The sequence below is a fragment of the Anabrus simplex genome, chromosome 1 (assembly GCF_040414725.1).
Source record: "Anabrus simplex isolate iqAnaSimp1 chromosome 1, ASM4041472v1, whole genome shotgun sequence".
NCBI classification, from domain to species: domain Eukaryota; kingdom Metazoa; phylum Arthropoda; class Insecta; order Orthoptera; family Tettigoniidae; genus Anabrus; species Anabrus simplex.
In genome coordinates, this window is record NC_090265.1 from 964,376,105 (window position 1) to 964,402,560 (window position 26,456).

The 26,456-nt window shown below is 38.6% G+C and overlaps 1 protein-coding gene across 2 annotated transcripts in view; it reads left to right on the forward strand.

The window, feature by feature from the left end:
• Window positions 1-26,456, forward strand: part of AP-1sigma (AP-1 complex subunit sigma-2) — a 424,692-nt gene that overhangs the window by 322,034 nt on the left and 76,202 nt on the right. The window contains exon 5 of one of the 2 annotated variants that reach the window (XM_067136779.2): window positions 5,901-7,900. The exons of the other annotated variant lie outside the window; for it this stretch is intronic. Coding sequence (XP_066992880.1) covers window positions 5,901-5,945 — 45 coding nt within the window. The 3' untranslated portion in view covers window positions 5,946-7,900. Of the gene's footprint in view, window positions 1-5,900; window positions 7,901-26,456 lie in introns of those variants that run through there. 2 annotated transcript variants of the gene reach the window in all.

The window sequence follows — 26,456 nt, forward strand, 5'->3', positions numbered from 1 at the left end:
AGACAGTTGAGGCACTGGCCTTCTGACCCCAACTTGGCAAGTTTGATCCTGGCACAGTGAAGTGGCGGATGCGCCTGCTTTTACTTTTCACACAGGAAAGGCCATGGAGGCAATATGGAAACTCTCATTGTAGAGATGGGAGATGAAGAGAAGGGGAAGGTAATAATTGGAGCCATGCACCAGATTCAGGAAAAGAATCAGTGAGGAGCCCAGCTTTGTCTTAAAGACTACTAGTTCACTGCTACAGAAGCGAGTGGAGATGACTGATAAGAGGAGCATCCCAAGCAGCTTGAATACTTCTCTTGCCAATATCAGGGGTCAATGCTCAACCGACTCAGGACGGGACACGGAAGATGTGGGGATTCACTTTTTAAATGGCGAATGCTCTCCTCGCCGCTATGCGACTGTGGTGCGCCGCGACAAACTATTAAACACATCAGGGAGGAATGCAGCATCAGAGCATATGGAGGGCCATATGAAGACTTCTTGATGGCAACCCCAAAATGTATTGAGTACATACAAGATCTAGATATTTGTTTGTAGATTGGTTCATTGGTTATTTTTGTTCATTTGTAATAACGTATTTGTATGCCATACGCTAAATAAATAAATAATCAGGGGGAACTATGCCGACTAATCTTGACCATCGAGATGTGCTCTCTTGTACAGCATCATCACATGCGAAGTGTCATTCCATGGAAGGAGAGCCTCGATGAGACAAAGAGAATTGTGGAAATATGTTAAAAATGATGGAATCACCAAATCTGCAGCACAACAAATGCCGAGGCCACCAGAACCAACAGGAAGAGAAGCCTGTAACCAGGAAATATCACTCGGGGAGCAATTGAGGGTGGTTTTGAGGCCAGTTTTTAAAACAAAACCAAATTCCTCCAATAGCGAGGTCTCACACTAAGACGGAGAGCAACGCAGAAAGTACATCAATCGTGGGCTGAATGTGCCGAAACCGTGGAAAAATTTGAAATAAACAGTTTTTATGTCTTCTCAGCCAATATTCTGCAATATTCTTGTTCTCTTTCTTAACATAATTTATTTTAAAGCTGGATTGTTGTTTATAGTCACCTAATTTCCAAAAGTCTGAGCAAATCATTTTTCATTTGTCCTGAGAGAAGTGTTTGTTACAATCATGAACACAAGTTTCTTTGCATGTGTCTAACTCAGGCTTCTTTGGGGGCTTTTCAACAGCTTTCCAATTTTTATGTTCCATACCAAGATTCTCCTCCCTTTCACTTACATGATGTTTTCTAATTCCAAAATTAATTGCCTCTTCATTACTTGGATTGTTGTTGCTCCCACAATCGTCAAGACCACTTTCACTCTGCTGTGTTTGTGTACCATGTTGTTGTGTTTCTTTAAATCCTTCTCTGACATATTCTGATTGTACCACTTGTTGATTGTTTCCTTGTACTGCATCATGGGATTCTTGGTTTGTTTTGTCATGATCTGTATGAATTTCATATTGGTTTGTGTTGTGGCATGTACATGTTCTGCTGCAATATATTTTACTTCTGGAGGATTTATCACTGGGAGGAATAAAGCACATAGCATTGTCATATTTCCCACTGTGGTCAGAAGGGGTGCACACTTCCACTGTCGCAGTCAACATGAATTCTACTACTTCCTCCTTCAACACACACTGAGTCCAATACACTGTCCAATGGATTTATAACATGGATATTCTCAGAATTTATTGAAATTCCTGAAACACTTTCTAAACACATGTTTGAAATGGTCACTGTATCAGATGTTACGTCATTAACAGTATGTGCCTCTTTACATTCTTTAAGCATGTATCCTGAAGGTTCTTTACTAAGCCGTTCTTCTTAAACACCACTCTCGGCAGAAATATATTGGAAAATCAATAACTTAATAAGGCTGCAATAATGAAAAAATCTCACCTCATTTTATGGAAACTTCAGTTTGTTTGAACTATTGCTTTTGTCATTATTGGACAAGCGTGCCAATGTTGAATAACAGTAACTTTTTATTAATAATATTATTCTAAGCAATTAGTTCAAAAATGTTATAATTAGGCTTACTGCAAATTTAATTAAAATTCTGCTGTGTTGTTTCATCATTTTGTCTGTTCTTTCCCATTCTCAAAATAGCAGAATTAATGGCATATCAAACTACTTTCGTGGGTTACAACCTTTCGCCAGATACCAGTCCGCGTGATGTTCCGTTTCAAGTAGGCTTATTCCACGAGATAATAGGTTACGACCTTTTGCCAGTTAAAAGTAAGTGTGAGGTTCCTTCTTAAGTTAGCGTATTCCATGAGGTAATGGGTTACAACCTTTTGCCTGTTTAAAACCTGACCACTCGTTGGATACGACTTATTTTAAACCTTAATAAAATATATTTCTCGTTTCTTATGGCATACGATTTTTTGCCAGTACATGCGGAAGACAGAAATCAACTGAAATAAGTAAAAAGCAAATTTTCAGAAAAATGTGGGTTATGACCTTTTGCCAGAATACCTCAATATGCACACTCAAGGACACAAAAATTGGTTATTGCAGAAGATGGCTTTCTTTTAAAATCTTGTCTGAAATGGGATGAACTTATTGTGCAAGTGGTAGGATTCCAAGTGTCTCTCTTCGGCCACTGGCTATCCACAGTTTACAAATATCCTCACGTTCTGAGAATGTACAAAATACAAATATTTCTTATAATATTTTACCCACTTAATTTAGTTTACATTTATTTCCATACATAACTTATCAAAAAGGGAAAGCTACTGTGGCCAAACTGTCTAGAGAAAAAAAGAAGTTCCCAGAAAGGAACCATAGTTTAGTTTCACCGATTGTGAATATTAAAGTAGGCTTTTTCATTTGCAAAATTAGCAGCATTTTGCCCCAGTGTGGCAGTGGGCTTATCAGTTGGATTGCTATACCTGTCAAAGTCACTGCCGGCTAGAGTGCCGTTGAGGCACCACTGCAGGCCTCCTTTGTAGGACAGTGTAGTGACAGTGCACTATGGGAGATATTCATTTGTTTATTTATTTTACTTCAGCAATGTGAAGTTAGGGCTCATGACCCTCTCTTACATTTGCCACGTAAATTACAGGATAATACATATATAAAAGAAATACCAGATGTTTCACAAAGAAATAGCACCAGCGAACAGTACACAGTGTATGAATTTGATACATACGTCAGTTTGGTCATCTGACATTAACTTACCAACACACACAAGTTGAGTGCGCCAAACACTCGCGTCTGTGTTGTATCATTCAGTGATCATGTCGATGTTTGTGCCTGAAAAAGAACATTTGCGGCACGCACTGCTTTTATTTAATCAAAGGAAAAAGGTGGTGGAAAGTCATCATTTACTGGTAGAAAAATATGGTGAACACGCTCCACCGATTAGAACATGTGAGATATGGTTTTGACAATTTAAACGTGGTGATGTCAGTGTGAAAGACAGTGCACGCTCTGGACTCAAACTGAACAGCAATTGGCACTAAGCATTAAATGTGTCACAAGAAACAATCAGGAGATGCTTACGAACAATGGGGAAGATCAATAAACTCGCTAAATGAGTCCCACACGATTTGAATGAACAGCAAATGGAAAGTCGCAAAGTCACTTGTGAAATGCTGCTTCAGCGCTATAAAAGAAAATCACTTCTGTACTGAATTGTGATGGATGACAAAAAAAAAAGGATTTATTTTGAAAATCCAAAGCAGAGAAAATTGTTGCTGTCACCTGGCGAAGCCGATCTTTCAAGGCCAAATCGCCTTGGCAAGAAGACCATGCTTTGTGTCTGGTGGAACCAGAGCGGTATTGTGTATTATGAACTCTAAAAGCCTGGCAAAACCGTTAATGCACAACGCTATCACCAACAAATGATTAATTTAAATCACACCTTGATCGAAATACGACCGGAATGAACCAGAAGACATGGCAAAGTGATTTTGTTACAAGACAGTGCACCGTCTCACACAGCAAAACCAGTGAAAGACACCTTGAAATCGCTTGGATGGGACATCCTTCTCCACTCGCCATACTGCCCCCATCCTGGCGCCATCTGACTATCACCTCTTCGCATCAATGGGACACGCGCTCGCTGAGCAGCACTTCAGCAATTTCGAGCAAGTTGGAAAATGGCTCGACAAATAGTTTGCCACAAAAGACAAGCAGTTTTTCTGGCATGGTATTCATAATTTACCTGAAAGATGGGTGAAGTGTGTAGAAGCCGAAACAAAAAATGAATTTCCCTTGAAAATACGAATTTTCTTTACCACAAAAACTGGCAAAAACTTATGCATACACCTGGAATGCTCATCATCATCATTTCCCAACTCCAGTTTCCCAGGTGTGGTGTACAAGCGCTTGCCATCTCCTTCTGTCTTCATACATCTTCTATTCCAGTACATCCTCCCATTTGTGTCCTCTCTCCTCCACATCTGATCTTACAGTCTCTATCCAACATTTTCTTGGTCTTCCCTGTGGTCTTCTTCCTACGAGATTAAGGTCAAAATATTTTCTGGCAGTCTTTCCCCGGTCATTCTCATTATGCACCCACATACTATTCTATAATAATATTAAAGATAACTAAGCTAAACAACAGATCTGGAGAACATATAATGAAGAAAGAAAGCAACGCTCAACAAACTAAACAAAAGAAAAGAAATTCAGAGCGTAAAAGTAAAAAAGAAATAGAAAACATCATAATGATAACACAAGTAAAATACAAACACTGAAAAATATAAACCAATGCATAAACTGAACACTATACATAATAAAGTAACAGAAAAACAAGTATGACAATAAACAGTGATCAATGCACATGAGCTAAAAGCTACATACTATGAGCATTTATACTATATCTATAAAAATAATAAAAATAACCTCCACCTCCTGCGTGCCTCTGGCTTTTATATCAAAACTTAATTTATCAGAACAGAACCATAATTTACTTTAACTTCATTTTTTATATAAAATCCAAAGGTAGACATTTATACGAATGGAGATAGATATCTGTCCTAATGCACCATCACTGCATTGTTCTACAAAGGTGGCTTTCAGTAGTGTCTCAATGGCACACTAGCCACCAGCGTCTTTGGAAGGTGTGCCAAGCCCACTGCCACACTGGGGCAAAACGCTGGTGAGTTTGTGATTGAAAAAGTCTAAAGAACTTTATACTGACCTCAAGAAGTTTCAGGGTTTTTTTTTCCATCAGTTTGTGACAAGTGGTTTTAAGAGTAAGTACAACTAGGCAACCATCCTCTATATAACACTAATCAGAGAGTAAAATGGAAGGGACCTGACACTTCAAAAAATGAAGGTATCGGCCAAAGAAAGACGAGAATCACGAAGGGTGTGAAAAGGAAGGACTCCCTAGGCCTCAAATACTCTAATACCATCAGGGTCGGAAAAGAACGAGTTGACCGAGGAAGGTCAGATATGATAGAAAGTGAGGAGCCTGGCACAAGTAAATGGAAGCAGTGCCAGGACTCAATTAAGGGTCCCATGGTCACAAACCCACGCTCCCCAAATTCAGAGCCCCTGGAGCCTCTTTTAGTTGCCTCTTACAACAGGAAGGAGATACCTTGAGTGTTCTTCTACCACCCCAATCCACAGCGAGATCAATTTGTCATAACACAAATAGCATTTTAGTAATGGATATTCAATTTTGGTTGTAATGGTTTCATGCTAGCCAGGAACACTTTCTTTAGATAGAAGTGCAACGTATTCTTGATACAGCCTACTGTAACTACCTGCTTCATTAAAAGCTAGTGGTCTCCATTAGAAGACAATAAGTGTTTATTCACAGACTCAGTTGACAGATGCTTACTATTTTTTGAATCTCATTGTTTACCTGGAATAGCCTGTTTATTAAAACATATTCACTTTATTTTATATTTTTGTTCATTATAGGAAGAAACCCCTCAAGGATTCTTCGAAGATCATGGACTTGGCTAAAGAAGGCAGCTCTCTGCTTCATGTTAATATGTGATGTATCCAGCTTTGTCTATGTGTTCCACAGTATGCTTCAGGAAGACATCTCCATGTTTGTTAATGATAATGATTAGCTTTAGATGTTTAATTAGAGACTGGTATTCAAATGAATCGATACATTCAGTGTTTTCTGTACTTAACTTCCTAAATGTATATTTATTGTTTTTGTTTTAGATCATGGAATACATCAAATTATTTTTGAGCTTAGTGGTTCATGTGAATGTTTGTTGGAAGCCTTATATGTATGTTAAGTGTAAAATAGTCAGATGTAGGCTATTGTTTATAGTATTATATATACTGTTTTGTGATATATTGTAGTTAAGTTTTAGAACACAACATGGTTGATTACACGCTGAATTATATAAAATGTTAAGGTTTTACACTGCCAGTTATAAAAGCAGTGTGAGGAGAACTCTGCATCGTATAAGATCATTCATATTTGAGAATTTATTTGGAGTGTTACAGAAAAATGTACGAAGTAGCTTTAATAACTCACATCTTTGTAAGCTGTGGAGAATTTTTACTCAGTGAATTTTAAAGATCTCTGCATATTTAATGGGAAATGCCCTTTTTCTAACAGTCTTCATACATTCCTCAGTTCTGGGTCTTCTTAGCTTCTTAAGATTTGTAGGTTGCATTCATGATTTATTGTAATAGTCAAGAGTTGCTACAAGAGTTGTATTGAAGAATGTTTTTACATAAAGATCTTTATAGCTATATGGCACAGAATATTATGCATGATAAAAGTCCTTCAGGCTTACATTAGTTTATTTAATACCAATAATGGATAACCATTCTCCATGTATTTAGGAGAAGAGGAAACCTGTATTAACAATGCCTGTTTCAATGTTGATTCTGATTACTTTAATTCCTCACAATTTTCTAATGTTTAGTCATTAATTTGTGCTTTCATGGCTCAGTTAAGGACTTTAATAATTAAAAATTTATTACTGTTTATAATATCAAGTAATTCTGTTCCAAATATGGAAACTGCTAACACACAAGTTTTGCAACATTAGTTGGACCTAGAGGGAATAAATGTTCCAGGCTAACACATCACAACTTTCTGCAATGCTGCTGTCCCACTCTAACATTTGTTTTCACAATTCATTGCAGTATTACATTATTTGTACATATGGGTGTCATGAATTGTCAAAAACTATAGAAGTGTGCAAGTATTTGTGACAGTAGAAAGAGACCAAATGCCCATAAAAATTCACTGGCTTACTTACCACTGTGAGAAATCTTTCTGTTTCTGCCAGATAACATAGACTCTTTTTATATATGAAGGCATCCCTTGATGTCATAGTTATTAAATTCATTTGTTTTTCTGTTAATAGTGACTCAAGCGATGTCCTGACAAACTTCAGTTGACATTTTCTCTTTCTTGCAGAAATGGAACTTGATATTCTGTCCTGCATTTCTCCTCAGTACATGACAGTTTTGTTTATTTTCACTAGTATTTGTTTATTTATTATGATTGTACCGAATGATATTTTTCCCTGTTTCTATGCCTGGTAATTTCAATGCAGATTCAATTTCATGATCATCGTAATGCAGAAATCTGTTACAGGCATCATCTGTAGTCATCATGTAAAAGTTTTAAAAATATTATTTATCCATATGCTATTGATAAGAGCCCTCCTTTTCATTTCAAGCAAACTTAGGAGCATGCATGGAGTTACTAACCCAGAGGAGCAGGCTTTAAATATTTGGGAATTTTTAAACTAAATACCCATTCTCTGAAATGTCTGCAATATACAATTGATTAGTAGTGACTTGATTCTCTCAACAAAATTATGTGGCATTCTAATAATATATCTTGGTGGCTTTAAGTAATTACTTTGTTCAGAATCAAAGTGTTATATGCCCTAATATCTGCAGAAAAATCCTGTGAAATTTTGTGCCCAGCTACTGTACAATACCATTAAGTTGTACTGCTACTGACAAATGTTCACCCCAGTGTTACTAACTCCATAAAAGTAATATACCTCAGGTATCAGAATAGAAGTTGTTTTCACGTAGAGGGGATGACGGTGATAATTGGATCATATTCTACAGTCTGTCATTGCAAGTTTTCTGTTCCTCATTATACAGGAAGTATTCTTGTAATTCTTGGATACAACGTTGGACAGTTCTGTAAAAGACAAATGTTATCTTTGTGAATCATTGTTCAGTTTTTAACTTGTAGAGGAATTGCAAGTAAATTAAAATTACTAGACTTGAAAGTGAGAACTCATGAGAAGTAACATCCTTGTCTGAAAATAGTGTACTTTTAAAGGTTAGGAAGTTGCTTTGAGAAATAATCATCCTGAAATGCTCTCCAGATTTATTCCAGGCACCATTACCTTCTGTAACATGCTCTGTTGACCATCTTTTCAGTACAGCTGATATTTGCTTATGTCAAATCTTTGTAGCACATTCGCCAGCTTTCTAGGTGTATTTGAGGCTTGTTCCCAAATGATTGCAGGGCCCTGCTCTCTTGTAGCAGAACTTTAACTGGATGTGTATGTCTTTCTGAATATCCGTATGTAGTTAATAGGTAATCAAAATGTGCTCTGATATGGTTTAATTTTATTTCTTTTCTTGAGTTGAAAGACTTATTTTCTGACTTACATTTTTTAAAAATAAATGTAGATGTTGAAAATTAGTCACTTTTTTCTAATCTTGGTTTATTGTATCCTTTTCATACTACTACTATAGATGTATAAAATTAAAGGCTAAAAGTAGAAAGCTATTTTCATATATAGTAGTCTGGTATGGTAGAAAGAAGGGAAAACATCACTGAAAAAATCACCATACCAAAATCTCGGGTTTTTTTTTTTTTTTTTTTGTTTTTTTTTTGTTTTTTCAAATTCAAGTTATAGCGATCAGTTCAGGGCGAATAAAGCTGCAGATTTTTAAGCTAACTGTATTGTATCATAGTACGTGATGATTTATTTTATTTTGAATCTATATAATACAGTCAGAGTTAGTTTCTTTGAAGGTAAAAGAAAATATTTTCCAACTTCATTACCATAATCCCAGTTTTCATGTTACATATTGTGAGGTCAGTTTACTGGAAGTTGGCAGCTATTTAAATGTAGGTTGTTTTATGGTTCTTTAACAAATTTATATTTTTTTGTTTATTTTAAGAATGTAGTAGTTCTTATTTGAATTGTTTTTGCCTAACAGGCACATAAGCTATAAAACCTTTTCATTTTCCAAAGTCCTATTATATATAACACTGTAGGAGTAAAATACTGATTATTATCTTTGTAAGTCAGTGTGAAAGTTGACTGTTCTTAGATTGTGACAGTTCTTTGTTGAATAATTGTATATGCACCAAGGAAAAAATGGGCAGCAATGATGTACCGTATAAGGAAAGCATAATCCTCGACTGATGAAGACTACAGCCTACAATTTTGGACCCATGTCTTTCTTTTATGTGTTCTCTGTCCACACGTTCTTACACGGAAAGTCACTGCTCTTCATCTGTTTCTTAGGCATATAAATATTTTGCCCCTGCTAGCTTTCTTAACTGAACACCTATGATAATTCTTTAAACAGAAAAATAAACTTATGGGTAAGAAATATGTGTTGCTGACTATGACATTCTTATCCCTGGCATTGTAACTTGAATCCAAAATGTATTGATTTGGTATTGTGTATTCTGCTCAACTATAGAGCCTTGTTATCTACCCTGTAGATGACAGACTCCTTTGTTCATAAAATACAGATCGAGATCACATTGAAAAATTATTGATAAGAAGAGATCCTTTAAGACTGTACTGATGTTATATTTAGCATAGCTATTCTATTTGCTTAGGTGTGAGCTTGCATTCAGTAGATGGTGGGTTCTAACAGCGACTTCTTCCTTAAACCTTCCAATCCTTGCATCGCTGAAACCATCCATGTGTTAGTTGAACATTAAACCACAAGCAAAAATATGTACTGAAGGAAAAATTAGCAGTTTGCTGTCATACATTCTAGTAGTAAATAATAAGTTTTATATAGCCTGGTTTCTGGTTATCGGTTCAAAATAACATTTTCAGGAATATCCATCTGTGAATCATTCAAATTTCATAAACTTGCTGGCAGAAATATAATTCTATACTCATTTGTCTTATCCCAGACATTGTCAATGTATGATGAATCCGAGGATGATGTAGATGTTGATTCCCATAGCGAACCTAAAATATTTGTCCTGAATGAGTAAATTTATAATACCAATATAATGAGTTAGCTGGAAAATTTATAATGTCCAATAACGGACCATTATATTGAATCCGAGGATCTCGGAGATCACAGAGGAAGTTAGTTAGATGCAAGAACAGAAGCCGTACTAGTTTCAAAAGCCATGTACAGTGTTAAAATACCTGGTACAAAACAGTCCTCACGATACATTTCACTAAATGAAAAAACTACAGCAATAATTTTCACCTGATCAGAAATGTAACTCCTCATGAATGTAATAGTTCAGTAAAATGATTACTAGCTTTCCAGTCACTCCAAATAATACGCCACATTACTTTAGCAGTCTAGTACTGGTTTGTCAAAGATAAACATTGGTAAAAGCAACAAATATTTAAAGTATAATGCAATAAATAAGCAATGAAATGTGTACTAAGTTATACTTCAAACATAATTATCTTCGACCGAATCCTCAAAAGACTTTCCATCTGCAGAACAAACATGCAAATTACAATCCTACAGTCAGTTTCAGAGATGAGATTCTCCAATAATGCAGTAACCCTAAATACCTAGGGGTGACCCTGGACAAATCATTGACATACAAAATGCATCTCAAGAATGTAGCAGCTAAAATTAAAACCCAGAACAACATGTTACAGAAGTTACAGTCCTTAGATCCACAGCTCTGGCTCTTTCGTACTCAGTTGCAGAATACTGCTGTTCTACATGGTTAAACAGTGCTCACACTAAAATAATTGACACACAGCTCAATCAAGCAATGTGCCTCATCACAGGGTGTATTCGATCTACTAACACACACTGGCTATCGGTTCTAAGTAACATTCCAGCCCCACCCCTAAGAAGATCTCAGTCATTGCTGAACACATGGAAGAAAATTGAAAACAACCCACTGTTACCAATACATTCAGATTATCCAGTATTATTACCGCAGCGATTAAAGTCCAGACAACCATCGTGGCGAACAGCAATCAATCTGCAAGATAATCACTTCAAAATACTAGATGCATGGAACAATCAGTGGCAGAGCCAAAACTCTGACACATCATTACTTAATTAAAACTCCTTGGACCGGGCGAGTTGGCCGTGCGCGTAGAGGCGCGCGGCTGTGAGCTTGCATCCGGGAGATAGTAGGTTCGAATCCCACTATCGGCAGCCCTGAAAATGGTTTTCCGTGGTTTCCCATTTTCACACCAGGCAAATGCTGGGGCTGTACCTTAATTAAGGCCACGGCCGCTTCCTTCCAACTCCTAGGCCTTTCCTGTCCCATCGTCGCCATAAGACCTATCTGTGTCGGTGCGACGTAAAGCCCCTAGCAAAAAAAAAAAAAAAAAAAAAAAAAAAAAAACTCCTTGGGAGCAGCCCACAAGCTTTCATTCACCTCGGCAACAGTGGTGTGTACTGAATAGGATAAAGACTGGCCAGGGAAGATGCGGAACAATACTGAACAAGTAAGAATGGAAGTCGTCTCCTCATTGCGACTGCGGTGAAGAACAGCAAACAATGGACCATATAGTGCTCAAATGTCCCCTCAGAGCATTTAGAGGCTCAATGAAAGATCTCCACAAACTAACACAAGAAGCTGTTGAGTGGATTAACCATCTGGACATGGTATTGTGAATATTTTTATGAACTTGAGAGTGTGTGTATATGTGTGTATTTTTGTACATGTTGTGTAAATAGCTGATATTCGTCCTTTCATCATACGATAAATAAATAAATATACTTTACTGTTTGCCAATGCTACTGTTTGCCAATCAGGGGCGTAGCCAGGGGGGGGTTACTGGGGGTTAGAACCCCCCCCATTGAACTTTCACAAAAATAAAATAAATAGAAACTGACAGTAAACAATAAACTTCTTTTATGTGATCAAGATAAACTCCCTGCAATCTACTGCTTGTTGAGAGTGTTTGCCACCCTACCTGTCACCACTGCAGCCAGTGAGAGATCATTTTCAATATTAAGACGCCTTAAAACCTACCTCAGAAATACAAGTGAAAGTCGACTCAACGGATTGGCTCCCTTGAACATTCACAGAGACATAGTTGTAAAACCAACAGATGTGTTAAATTTATTTTCTAGGAAGCCTCGAAAATTAGATTTTAGATTGTAAACTGAACATACCGTGTGAGATAAAACTGCTGACCTCGATCATATTGTTCTTGTTCTGTATTTTAAAGTAAGAATTTTGTAATGTATTGCAATCTGAATATCACATACAGTAATTCACTCTTGTATCAGTATCCTTATGACAGTCATGCATGCGCGTATCAGACACGCACAAGCACAAACACTAGCACAAGCACTTTCATTATGTTATATCTTAATTTTGTAACTGTAACCCCCCCCATTGGCCGATCCTGGCTACGCTACTGTTGCCAATGCTGCATTAATACAAAAGATGAAGTAGAATGGTTGTTCAATGACTTCCTTTCGAAATAACATTTCTCTGAAATTGTCAGTGTCCAAGGTCCAGAGTGTGTGACATATTCTCTATACCAGCATTTCTAACTTGGGGTCGCGGTATCATATAAAAGTGGTCATAAAATAAAAATAACATGTACGAAGAGAAGAGAAAAGATTTTCTGACAAAACTGAATGAACATTTTGTTTTAAAACTCCATGGTGCAACAGCCCCAAAGGGTCATGGCCTATCAAGCAACCACTGCTCAGCCCGAAGGCTTGCAGATTACGAGGTGTCATATGATCAGCACAATGAATCTTCTTGGCTGTTATTCTTGGCTTTCTAGACCTGAACACACATATTTATTATGCATAAAAAGCAGTGCTCATGAATCCGTACAGCTGAAGTTAGATTTTTACAAATTATTATTTAGTTTTTACAATTTTCGCTTTATGTTGCACCGACACAGATAGATCTTGTGGTGACAATAGGCTAGGAGTGGGAAGGAAGCGATCGTGGCCTTAATTAAGGTACAGCCCCAGTACTTGCCTGGTGCAAAAATGGGGAAACCACAGTGTAATATCCTGGACTCTTTTAGATGTTAATAACATAAAATATTACTAATACTGTTCATTCTCTATATCCATGTCTGGCAAACGTCAGGCGATCCATCCCGATAGTATTGCCATAAAATGGAATTGATTACATCATCGTTTTCCATTTCACTAGCCTGCATTTTCTTTTTTTTTCCTTCAGTAAAAGATTTAATAGATAATCTCACCTAATTTAGGTGTGCTGAGTTCAAATCTGCTTTCTGTTTTTCTGTATCACGTAAGTATTTTTACAGTAGCCTCATTATTTCCTTTAATACCATGCTTTTGATCACAATTCACTAAATTTTGGCACACCGTAAGATCTGCAAAATTTTTTTTTATAAACAAACATTAACGTAAAACTCGTGCTGTTTTCAAATCTGCTTTCAGTTTTTTCATATCACTTAATCATATTTTTACAAGAGTTGCATCATTTCCTTTAATATCATAATTTTGATCACATTTCACTCAGTTTTGACACCCCTTAGAGATCTTGGAAAATATTTATTTAATAGATGACCATAAATGACTTACCAGCATATTATTGTTTTGTTTTTTTTTCTTTTCCTGAGGTCCGAGATGTTATAGGTGATAATAAATAATTTTCACACACTGAATTTAGTGCCAAAGTCCTCTTTTCTTACAGTATACAAAACTAATGTCATAAAAGTTAGATTTTACCTAAGAAAGTGCACTGTAAAATTGAAGAAAACCCTTGTACAACATAAAACAGTATAGAAAAACTCATTTTCTTTGCCTGGAAAGAGGGTTGTGTTGACTGACCTGTATAGCCATGTTGCATAGTTTTTCTCTTCAAGCACCAATTGTAGCCAGCCAACTTCGCTACGTTCAACCGTTCCTTGTATCTTCTTTCCATTTCCTTTATTTGTTGGTGGAATCTTTCACCCTGCTCACCACTTAGGGCTCTCAAATTGTCAGGGAAATATTCCAGATGATTGTTCAAGAACTGGAGTTTTAAATTCATGTTGCAGCCTACAGCTTTAAATGGTTTCAACATACTTTTCACAGTTGTCTTACAGTTCATGCCTTTTTACATTTCCCAAAAAATTATTGATTATTTTTCTGAAAGCACACCTTGCCTGATGTTCAGCATCATTCATAGTGCATCGGGCGAGTTGGCCGTGCGGTTAGGAGCGCGCGGCTGTGAGCTTGCATCCGAAAGATAGTGGGTTCGTATCCCACTGTCGGCAGCCCTGAAGATGGTTTTCCGTGGTTTCCCATTTTCACACCAGGCAAATGCTGGGGCTGTACCTTAATTAAGGTCACAGCCGCTTCCTTCCAACTCCTAGGCCTTTGCTATCCCATCGTCGCCATAAGACCTACCTGTGTCGGTGCGACATAAAGCCACTAGCATTCATAGTGCCCAAAAATGCAGTGTCCTTCATACGGAGCCTAATCTGTTGTCCATCTTATATACCCACTTTTATCTTAGCTTCTGACGAGAATGAAAATCTTCGGTTTAAATACTCAAAGCACATACCACTTTTGTCCAGTGCTCTTACAAATTGCTTAATGATCCCAAGTTTGATATGTAAAAGAGGAAGTAGTATTTTTTTAGGATCAGCCAGACTAGCACAAATTAAAGTAAAACCTTGTTAATTCAAAGTCGTTTGGACACTAAAATCGGACTTTGAATTACGTGATTTTGAATTAACCACCGCCAACTCGAAATTCAGAAATGCCAACCCTTGTTGCATCACAAAATATTCTAAGAAGCTATAATGCATGCAATCACCTTGGTTCACAATTAAACCTTTCATATGCTGCAGGAAAAAATGTATTTCTGAAATGTATCCAACAAGGTGCATTTACAGAAATAATGCTCTTGGATAACGCCATACACTGTCAAACATAACCTCACACCCAGGAAAAATAAAACGATTCAAAGAGTGATCTACTGTATTGTACCAGGGAAGGTCATAGGAAAAAGGGGCATGAGACCTATCTAAGGGAGTGCAGTTCTTAGGAGCTGGAACAGAGAAAGGTATTTGCAGTGCGAAATAGTCAATGTTATTTTTAAAATGTTATGTTTATTCAACTTGTGTATGGCATAAATAACTCCTTCATTATTTCGCATTTGAAAATAGAAATTAAATTAAAATTTCTTCTGTTGTATTTAATGTTGCCCAATTCAGCAATATTATGAATTTTAGTGAGTGTTTGCAACAAATGAAATTCAAAAACTAATCGTTCTCTTCATTAAGTTCATAGAGTTGGAAAAGTAATTCTCCTAAAGTCTTTCTAGAATATTATCACTTAAAATTCTTAAAGTCTTTCTAGAATGTTATCACTTCAAATTCCTACAGTCTTTCTAAAGTTGACGCTTGAGAAGAAAAAAAAAAAAAAAGGAAAAGTTACTCTTCTCACAAAGTTTAGTATTACAGCAATAAACCACCCGTTTTTCCATTTTGAAAAACTTACAGAATTCTTCCTCTCAGTTCCTCTGCCAGCATTTTCTTTTCTTTCTGTCTCGATCCCGCAGTCTCACACTTTTCCTTGATAAGACATAAGTCCTGCACAAAATCATTCAGCTCTGCCTGAGTAAAAAAAAAAACTGTGGTTTGTCTTCTGAAGTGAGTGGGGAGAAATCCTCATCCACTTAGAAACATTCTGTAGACTCAGATGAACTCAATTGCTCCACGTCCTGTAGTTCCTGTAGTGGCACTGGAACGGGAATAACTCAACTCTGTGGCCCAGGCCTAATAACTGATTCTAAATCTTTGGAATATTGTATTTTAGGTTTATTAATTTTTTTGTACCCCAATACATTGCACAGACAGACGTAGCAATCATCATAATGATTTTTTTGGTTTACGCCAAATCATGGGAATTCTAAACTGCATGGAATTGTTTTCAATTAAACCAATGTCTTTGTCTTTCAAAACATGTTTTACATATACACTGCCGGGAAAAGAAAATTCATATTCCTCAAGGACTGTGTTCAATGCACCAGGGTGTAATATGTTCATACTGAGGGGTGGTTGTGTTAGTGATTCATTTGACATGTACATTGGTGATCAGATGGAGCTCAGGAGGCCTGTCTGTATGCACTCTTTTGACTCTGCAGGCAGTAACTGTGCTGAGGTTAGAGGTAAACAGTGTTTGCAGCCTTCATTCTGGGGTACGTTGGTCGATCAAGTATAAACAGGATGTTCCTGAACATCAACAGTTGGTAGGACTGGGCCCGTGCTTCTGCTATACTTAGGCGGGACCGTGCATGCTGTTAGATATTTCCCGCCGTTTCGTCAGTAACGCTCACGATGTCGGAGCAACATGTGCATCCCTCCACTGCGCAACGCATAATTATAAAATTTCTTACTCATGAAGGAGTTACAGTGGCGAAAATTTGCCAGAGATTGACTGCACATTTCGGTTTATCACATATTGTCAAGGACGCGCGTGTTTGCCTGGCATAAAAAGTTCAAGGAAGGACGAGAACGTGTGGAAAATCAGCAACACGATCGCCGTCCTCGGACCAGCATTACAGACGGAAACATTCGTGCGGTTAAAGACATTATTGACGACTGATAATATCAGAAATTGAAGTCGGAACCAGTTATGGGAACTGTCAAGCAATCATCACAAACGACCTACAGTTCCATAAAGTCCCTCACCTTTTGACCGAAAATCTGAAGTTGAGACATTTGGAGGTCTGTCAGAGGCTTACAGCAAGGTTTGATCATCCTCCTTGCAGCCCGAACTTACTACCCTATGATTTCCATTTGTTCAGACCGCTTAAAGAATCTCTAGGAGGGCAACGGTTTGAAGATGACGAGAGTGTGTAAGACTTCATGCGAAACTGGCTGGTGACACGAGCCTGTTCCTTTTACGATGAGGGCATCAAAAAGCTGCCCATATGCTGCGACAAATGCATTTCCAAAGCATGAAACTATGTGAAAAAATAAATTGTAATTGCCTTGTGTTTTTCAATAAATGAATTTAAATAAAAAATAAAATCCCGTACAACCATGCCCCGCCGACGAGTACGTGCTCCAGTTGAACAACTGCAGCCATTGGAACGGGGTCGCATTATGGGCCAGCGGGAAGCTGGATGGACGTATCAACGGATTGCTGCACGTGTTGGGACGCAATGCATCAATGGTGTGTCACTGCTTTCAGTAGTGGTCTGTGGAACATACCCACTCCCGCAAATCAGGTTCTGGACATCCACGTAGTACAGACACGCTTCCAAGATCAACCCATTTTGCGAGCAGCGGTGGCCGAACAAACATCATCCAGGAACAAAATCCGGTCACATGTTGCACTTGAACCACTGGGAACCATCTGCTTGCAGCAGAATTACGATCACTTTTGCCTCTGGCCAGGCTATAACTGACACCACCAAGCACAGCTACTCTGGTGTCATGAAAGAGTCGACTGGAGAGGTGAATGGCGCTCTGTTGTCTTCAATGACGAGAGTACATTCTGTCTGTATGCAAGTGATGGGCGTAGGTACAAGTGTACAAGAATACCTAGTGCGATCATTCCGCTCTCTCAATATTCACGTTGGTGACCCCGGCGGAATGTGGCGCTGCAGTCGCAACGCACCAGTGCGTCAAATTATCGATGAAGGTAATTAGCGTGTGTGCGTGAAGTCATGGTGATAATTTTACCACCTATCGAGGGAATTTGCTTGTATGAATATTTTCCGAAAGTCTGTGTTAGTATCTCTGCAGTGCTTTTTGTGTGTGCAATCAAGTAGTCTTCTATTATTTTTAAAAAAGGTCGTACTGTTTCGTTCCTGGTTGTAAGTCAGATTACGGAAGGAAGCGTAATGGTAGACGATTTATTACACCGCCAAAAGAAAATAATGTTTGCAAAATAGGCGAGAATTATTCCGCAGAAATAAGCAATTGTCGACCAAAAGCAGAATATATGACCTGCACATTTCCGAAAATTTAATTATTAAGGCGGACTGTTTCGATGTGAATGGTGAAACTTCGTTATTCAAGACTATTTAAATATTGAAGTTTGGGAAAGTGCTGTGCCGGAGTTGAGCCGCGTCCCCGATCCTTTGATAGAAAAGTGTTTAGTTTATCATGTGATGGGGTATGTTGTTAGGAAATCCTCAAAATTTATCTGTGTCCACTCTCTCAACCACAAAAGTGAAAAGTCTTCAGTTCTTACGGATCTGGCACGGCACGAAATTTCTAACACGTCAATCTAAAAGTGCGTGTGAGATTCTTTTCTAGACTAAAAGAAAAATTAATGAAAAACTGAGCTCGTCTAGGTCGATTTGGGGCGTTATTTTTTACGAGCGTCTTGACACGATTTCAGTTGTGCCATTAGGTGCTGGCTGGTGTATTGAACATACGCTGGACATCATTCCTAAACTGGTCTGCCACTAATTAATGTGCCTGTTCTATACAGTAACAAATCATTTACTTTAACACAATTTATTCATACAATTCAACACCATCTTCAAAACTATATGCAAGGAGACTACATAACAACATAGAACAAAAGACTGTCTTTCTTATGCTTGAAATCGATTAGTCGCCAAAGGTATAACTTGTGTTCTCCACATTCTCCCACCTTGCAAAAGCAGTTTTGCAACACATCGACAACTGAAAATTTATACTCTTACACTTCACTCATAGATGTGAACCACTATAAGTCTAGTTTCTTGAGTGGTCGAACAGCTCTACCACAGCGAGTCTTGAATTCACTCCTGGAGTCACTACTGGCAACATCTTCGTTGTTTACTGTTTCTCCTGTTCGGTATTGTGAAGCATTGGTAAAATCTTTCTTCTCAAGACAGTTTATCTCTAGAGAATAAAGTCTTTGTACTGGACGAAGCAAGACACCAGTTGCTGTCTTAATCCTGCCCAGACGAGTCACATTGTCTCTTCCATGTAACAGCTCCACCACTCTTCCTAAGGACCAGTTGACTCGCTTCTTGTCGTTGCTCTCCACCAACACGATGTCTCCAACTTGGAGGGATCCCCGTTGCTTTTGGCTCCGTGATTGAAGAAATCCCAAGTATTCTTTTTTGAAGCGCTTTCTAAGGCTCTCTCGAACAGCTTGTAGATAACGCCATCTGTCATTCAAACTGCAAGATTGAACTTGGTCCAAGTCGGTTACATCATTACTCTCTAGATTCTGTAAGAACATGGAAGGGCGTAGTGGCTTCAGTTCATCTTCTTCAGAAACATAAGTTAGAGGTCGGTTGTTCATCAAATTCTCACAATCGCACAAAAGAGTGCACATTTCTTCATAATTTAGAAAAGCCTTGCCCAAATTACGGCGTAGCAAATCCTTTAAAATCCGAATAAGTCTCTCCCAGAATCCTCCCCACCAGGCTGCCGTGGGAGGGTTCAGCTTCCAGGTAATTTTCAGAAGACCACATGTCTTCTCTATTTCAGTCCAGTCCAGTTGTTCCAGCGCCTTACGCAGTCCTGTGAAATTCGTCCCATTGTCAGAATAAATGGTATTCACTCTTCCTCTTCTTGCCACAAATCTGCGTAGAGCTTGGACATAAGCTACCGTACTAAGTGAAGTGATCAACTCTAGATGCACAGCCCGATAAACCGCACAAGTGAAAATAACAATCCATCCCTTTTCTGCACCTCGTAGAAATACAGGGCCTGCTAGGTCTGTACCAGTGATCTGGAAAGTACTCGATGCTTTAATTCGATCCTCTGGTAATGGAGGGAAAGGTACTTCCAAAGCTTTAGCAGAGGTACGACGACAGATTACACATCTCCGAACAACTGCTGCCACCGTTCTTCTTCCTCTAAGAATCCAAAACCTTTGGCGCAACAAAACAAGTAGCGTATGTGTCCCAGCATGATTATGAAAATAATGAAACTGTTCAATCATCCTTTCAACCATTACATGTCTTGATGGAAGTACAATTGGATAGGTATATTCTGGAGTGTCGTCAGAATCAACAACTCTTGATTTCACGCGAAGAATTCCTTCGTTATCTGTGAACACCTGCAGATTCTTCAATTGCTCCTTTCTTTCTTCTTCATAAAGAGTTTCACACTGGATAAGGAAGAACAGCTTCTTCTCAGCATAGAGAAATTCTTCACTACCAATTTCTTTAGATACATGATCCCTATGATTACACTGCCTGAATCTCAAAATCCAAGCAATAGTTCTAACGATTTTAGTGTATCCAGAGAATCGTGAGCTTAGTTGCAGTAAGATCGTTCTCACAACAGTGATCTTGGCAGTTACAACTGTTTTTCTTTCCCTGTTGACTTCTTCCCATACTGGTTCAGGACGGTTTGAGACCCATTCTTCCTCTTTACTTTTAAGCCAAGAGGGGCCCTCCCACCATCGGGATCTCCAAAGTTGTGCAGGTGAACATCCTCTAGACAGCAGGTCTGCTGGATTGAGACCGCCCGGAACGTGCCTCCATGAATCAGCCTTACTGTACTCGTGAATCTCCTTTACCCGATTCTCTACAAACACAGACCAATGTCCTTTGTTTTCTATCCAGGATAAGACTACTGTTGAATCGGACCAAAACACTGTGTGTATACTATTCCTATGTAGGCATCGCAGGCTCAACCGAGACATCCTAACTCCAAGGAGCGCACCCATCAGTTCGAGACGAGGTAGTGTTGAGAGGTGCCACTCTCGATTTAGCCATCAGAAGGCTCAGTTTGATTTCATTTTCATCTTCTGTCCTCAGAAATATACAACAACCAAACGCCCGTTTGCTGGCGTCAACAAATACATGCAATGAGCTGTTGTCATGCAGGAAAATCCTTCTAGGTATCCGGCAGTCATGTAGGTATTGTAACTGCTGGTTCCATTGATAGAATTCTTCACAAATATCTTCTGGTAAAACCTCATCCCATCCTATCTTCTTTTGCCATGTCTTCTGTAGAATGAGTTTGGGAATAAGGGTTACTGGGGCCGAAAATCCAACCGGATCAAATATTTTCTGCACACTGGAGAGTACCACCCTTCGGGTTACCAAACCTGTAGTTGGATTGAAGTTGCATCCAAGTTTATGTACGTCACAATACCATCGAAGTCCTAAGACATTTTCAGTTGTGCCAACATTACAATTTGAGGAATTCACCCATCCCCTCAAATTGAAACCTGCAGAGGACATCAACTCTTGTGCCTTTAAAATAAATGGCCCAATCTCTTCTTTTGAAATAACTCCAGTAAGACAGTTGTCCACATAAAATGCATGTTTCAATTTATTAGCTACTTCCTTCAAATGAGTTGGGGCACCATCCAGAAGGTGGTTCAGTACTGAGACCAATAAAAAGGGACTGGAACAGACCCCAAAAACCACCCTACAATGTCTAAAAGTGGCGACCTTTCCCTTATTCCACCAAAGAAAACGAAACATATCTCTATCTCCAGGATTAATTATAATCTGCAGGAAGGCCTTCTCTATATCAGCAATTAGACCTATAGGGTAGGATCGGAAATTGGTGAGTACGGATGGAACAAGGTCAATGAGGTTTGGTCCATGTTCGAGGCACTTATTTAAAGAATTACCATTTCTGTCCTTGTTGGAAGCATCAAACACTGGCCTAATCTTTGTATTACCACTGTCTTTCAGCACAGCTCGGTGAGGCAGATAATGCGTAGCTCCATCCGAAACCTCGTTTGCAACGCCTTCAATGATCCCCTTACTTTCCCATTCTTGAAACAATTCATCATAATCCTGAAATTTCTGCATTCCTCGTAACTTTCTTGAAGTGTTCAACAATCGTTTCTCAGTAACTTCACGATTTGATTCCAGAGAAGCACAACCGTCAATCCAAGGCAGTTTAACAATGTAGCGTCCAGATGTTTCTTCACAGTCTTATCGAAGAACATCTTGACCTGTTGTTCCCTCTCTTCCCTTTTGATCTGTTCGCCAGGATCTTTTATACCCATAGCTTCAATTTCCCACAAATCCGCTGGTCTTGTTGATTGAGTCAATGTAAGTAAAGTGTAAGACGAGGCAGTTGGTGAGATGGTCTCAGAAGGGCCCATAAGTGTCCACCCCAAACAAGTTCTCACAGCCACCAGATTCTTGTATACGTGCACAAAGTCTGGCGTGATTATCTGAGCCCAGACATCAGCTCCTAACAATACCTGTATTTCACTAGCATTGTTATCATCACACTGTCTAACATCAGTAAGTTCAACTCCCTTATCCTTCAGTAAATTAAACAAGTCAGCGTCAACTAGGGGAGCACTACTACAAATACAATCAGAACCTAACACAGTAGCCTCACATCTCCTTTCCTCGTTCATACCCAACAGGGTTATCTGATAGGACTCGAAGCTAACAGGTGCTGTGTTCCTACCTCCAAATAATTCTTGACTTAGGGTTACCTTTCCGGTTGTTTCAACTCTAATTTCTTAGCACAAGACTTCTTAATGTAGCTTTTCTGCGATCCACTGTCGCAAAGAACTCTCACTCTGTGAGTGGACCCACCAACAACTACCTTAACAACTAAAGTCTGCAGATAGGTCACTTGTCTTTCGTTACTACCTGCTATCATGCTAACTGTATTTGAAACTGAATCATCTTTAGGTTCATCTGAGGCTGTCTTCGCACACATCAAAGCGTAATGTTTCCCTCTGCAAAATGGATACTTCACAAACATCTTACACTTAGCACTGACATGTCCCTGTCGTAGACACCTAAAACAAGCTCCCTTTTTCTTTAACGTCCCTTGGCGTTCTTCTAGAGAACAATCGATAGCTACAGCACAGTCTTGGGAGGGATGTGTGGTTCTGCTACAAAACACGCATGCTAGTTCTTTGTTGTTCTTGTTTCCCTTACTAACCGAAACATCCTGTACTGAAACTAAAGCAGTTGCTGAAGGCACTTCCCTCTTCTTAATCTTGATTTTATCATCTTGCATAACAGGATCTACCCTCTCATTAGCTTCAAAAGAACCTTGCCTTAGCTTAAGTCGTTCATCCCCTTCAACCTCAGTCTTTAAGAAGGCTAACAGTTCTGTCAAGCAACAGTCAGGTTCCTTGGTAGACGTTTCTTTCGATACACGGTACCTGTCCCAGGTTTTAAACATAACCTCTGGTAAGGCACTCTCCACGAGGGGAAATAACATTGCTGCGTATTTCTCCTTTGTCACTCCTAATGAATCAAGCGCCCTCAACTGTCCTTCCAGACTGTTATACAGTTGTGCTATGGATCTTAAGCTGTCTTTCTTTAACACCAAGGATAAAAGTTCCCTAACATAGTATTCAATAAGTAACTCATCCTTCCCATACCTAGACTTCAACAAATCTATAGCCTTTTTATAGTTTTCCTTGGAAGGAGGAAAGTTTTCTACCAGTTTCTGTGCAGGTGAACCAGGTTCCACACATTGAATCAAATAAACAAATTTGTCTTCATCTTTAAGGCTGCCATCTTCATGTATTTTAGCAAATTGCGCCCAAAACCCAATCCAAACTTTCACATTCCCATCAAACCTTTTGAGCTCTAATTTCGGCAGTCTTAATAATCTCTGATTGGAAGAACGTGAATAGTTACTATTGACTTCTGAAACATCTTGATCTGCAACTTGTAATGCCTGCACCTTCTCTCTAACCTTAAAAAATTTCAGTTCGTACTCACTGCAATTGTAGATCTCTGTTTCAAGCACGATGTCTTCTAGGTTTTCTCTTTGCAGCAGTTCATTGTAGACTTCATCATCAATACGTTTTAACTTCGCGTATCTTTCCACAAGTGAAGCATACCTGCTACGAATTTCTATGTGGTCACAATCGGCAAGATTCAGTAGTTCTTCAAGCTTATTCACTTCGCGAGTAAACACGCCGCGTAATACTCGTCGTTCAGTCATTGTTCTTCTAATTTATATTGATGTTGAAATTGCTTGTAGTCCTGCCACGGTCGCCAAATGTTCTATACAGTAACAAATCATTTACTTTAACACAATTTATTCATGCAATTCAACACCATCTTCAAAACTATATGCAAGGGGACTACATAACAACATAGAACAAAAGACTGTCTTTCTTATGCTTGAAATGGATTAGTCGCCAAAGGTATAACTTGTGTTCTCCACAGTGCCCATTCTTCTGCAGAGATCTTGAAGTTCGAAAATCTGCTAAGTCTACTCGTAAACTATCAAAAGTGGCCTCAAACTAGTTTTGATGAATAGTTTACCTCATTTACTTTATTTGAGAAAAGTGTCAGTGTTATTTTGCAATCTGGTACATGTTTAATGTTTTATGTGCACTGTTTAATTTTTTTTAAAGTGCGATATGTAAAGCACAATATTACTTTTGCTTCTCGTAATGTTCCATTTTATCTCGTGTGATCCCTTATAAAGTCTAAGCAATTGGGTGTTATATTTGGTTGTTTGCGTATCAGTGTAACCTCCATTATATCAGCTGACCGTATAGCATTGGTGATTGGCTCCACTGCCGCCGCTCTGCGGGAGCGTGCTTGAACTCTGTGAGTGATCTCACTATGTATTCTATTTGTCAATGCGTAGACCTGGTGAGCGGCCTATTCCAGAGTGCACTCACCCACGAAACCCAGGTCCCACCGCAGGCTTCATAGTATAGGGGGCCATCAGTTACAACTCGCAGTCACAGTTGGTGTTTCTGCAGAGTAATATAACCAGCGCCCACTACATTGCACAGGTCGTTGCCCCGTGCTACTGCCATGTCTTGGACAGAAAGGTGATGTACTTTTTTAGCAGGACAATGCACGTCCACATACAGCTGCTGTGACGCAACGTGCTCTACATGGTGTACAATAACTGCCCTGGCCAGCAAGATCACCGGATCTCTTGCCAGTTGAACACGTATGGGACATGATGAAGCGGCAATTTTCGCATTCTCCAGAACCTGCAAGAACCATTGCCGAATTGTTTCAAAAGGAGCAAGATAATTGGGACAATCTATCGCAGGAGCCCATTCGGCACCTTTTTACGAGTGTCTTGACACTATTGAGGCGATTTCAGTTGTGCCATTAGGTGCTGGTTGTTGTATTGGACATACGCTGGACATCATTCCTAAACTAGTCTACCACTATTTAATGTGCCAATTCTTCTTCAGAGCCAGAGAAATCTGCAGAGATCTTGAAGTTTGAAAATCTGCTAAGTCTGCTCGTTTGCATGCGCGAATACATGCCTGCTTTGCTACCAGAGGTTGATACACTGTGAACTGATGCAACTGTTTGGCACCCTTTACTTTGACGTGTGTTTCATTTGATCTGAATTTGTAATTATATACCGTACTCCTAGAATAATGTACTGCTTGTCACATCAATTGTGAACAAAATGACCTTGTCCTCGAGAATGTTGCATGTTTTTTCTTCAGCAGTGTAATATGCAACGCCCACTTTTTGTTTTGATCTCCAAGCTTAACTTTGAAATATGTAACGTACACTTTTTAATAAAGGGTGTAATATCATATTTCTGCCTCTGTAATAAGTATGAACCACATACATAATAGAAATTGTTCGGGTTGTTTACACACTGCCTTCTTGGTGCTGCAGAGACTGAAGCCATATTATATTAATATATCACTATACACAACACTAAGGAACACTTAAACACCAGTGGATATTACACGCTGGACAACAACGAGAAAAGAAAGCCAAATGAAGACTATGGTGGTACTATTCTAAGATGCATTTATTTAAGGGCTGTGTTTATCTAAACTTATATTTTCTTTTCTCAGATATGTTTATGAGCTAACATATCTTAGCGCTCTTCTCTTCAGTGTTGACAGATTTATTTATTTATTTCCTTCACCGTATTGGTCTTGCATTCCCAAATCACCCAACCCTCCGATAATTTTAAACACATGGTCCGCCAAATGTAAAACTTAGGGTAAAACAGGTGTTTGGTTTCACAAAATTATTCTCTGCATAGATTCGCTTTTATCCATTTGTTATTATGTAATACACTATAAAGTTTCCAAAGAATTCAGTAAATCCAGTGCAATATAACGTTGTGGATGTATTTTGTCACCTACGGGTGCTAGGGGTAAGCCCTGTAGTATTATTTTCCAGGTAGTAAGTCGTATTATTATGTATCCCACCAATTGTTTTGACTGGCAATTTCTTTATATATATATGATAAAATTATTTTCATGTTCCCATAAATTTGCATAATATAAGAATTTTAGGATGTTTTATTAATATCTTGTAAACGGTACATGATAAAGCATTTCTGTTTTTTCCCACTGAATTCGATACACTAATATTAGCGTTGTTCACGTATTTGGATGCCTGGTATAATTTTTTGGCACATGATGAAATGAATTCATATTTCCATTAAATCCCGAACATCGATATATATATAGGATGAACAA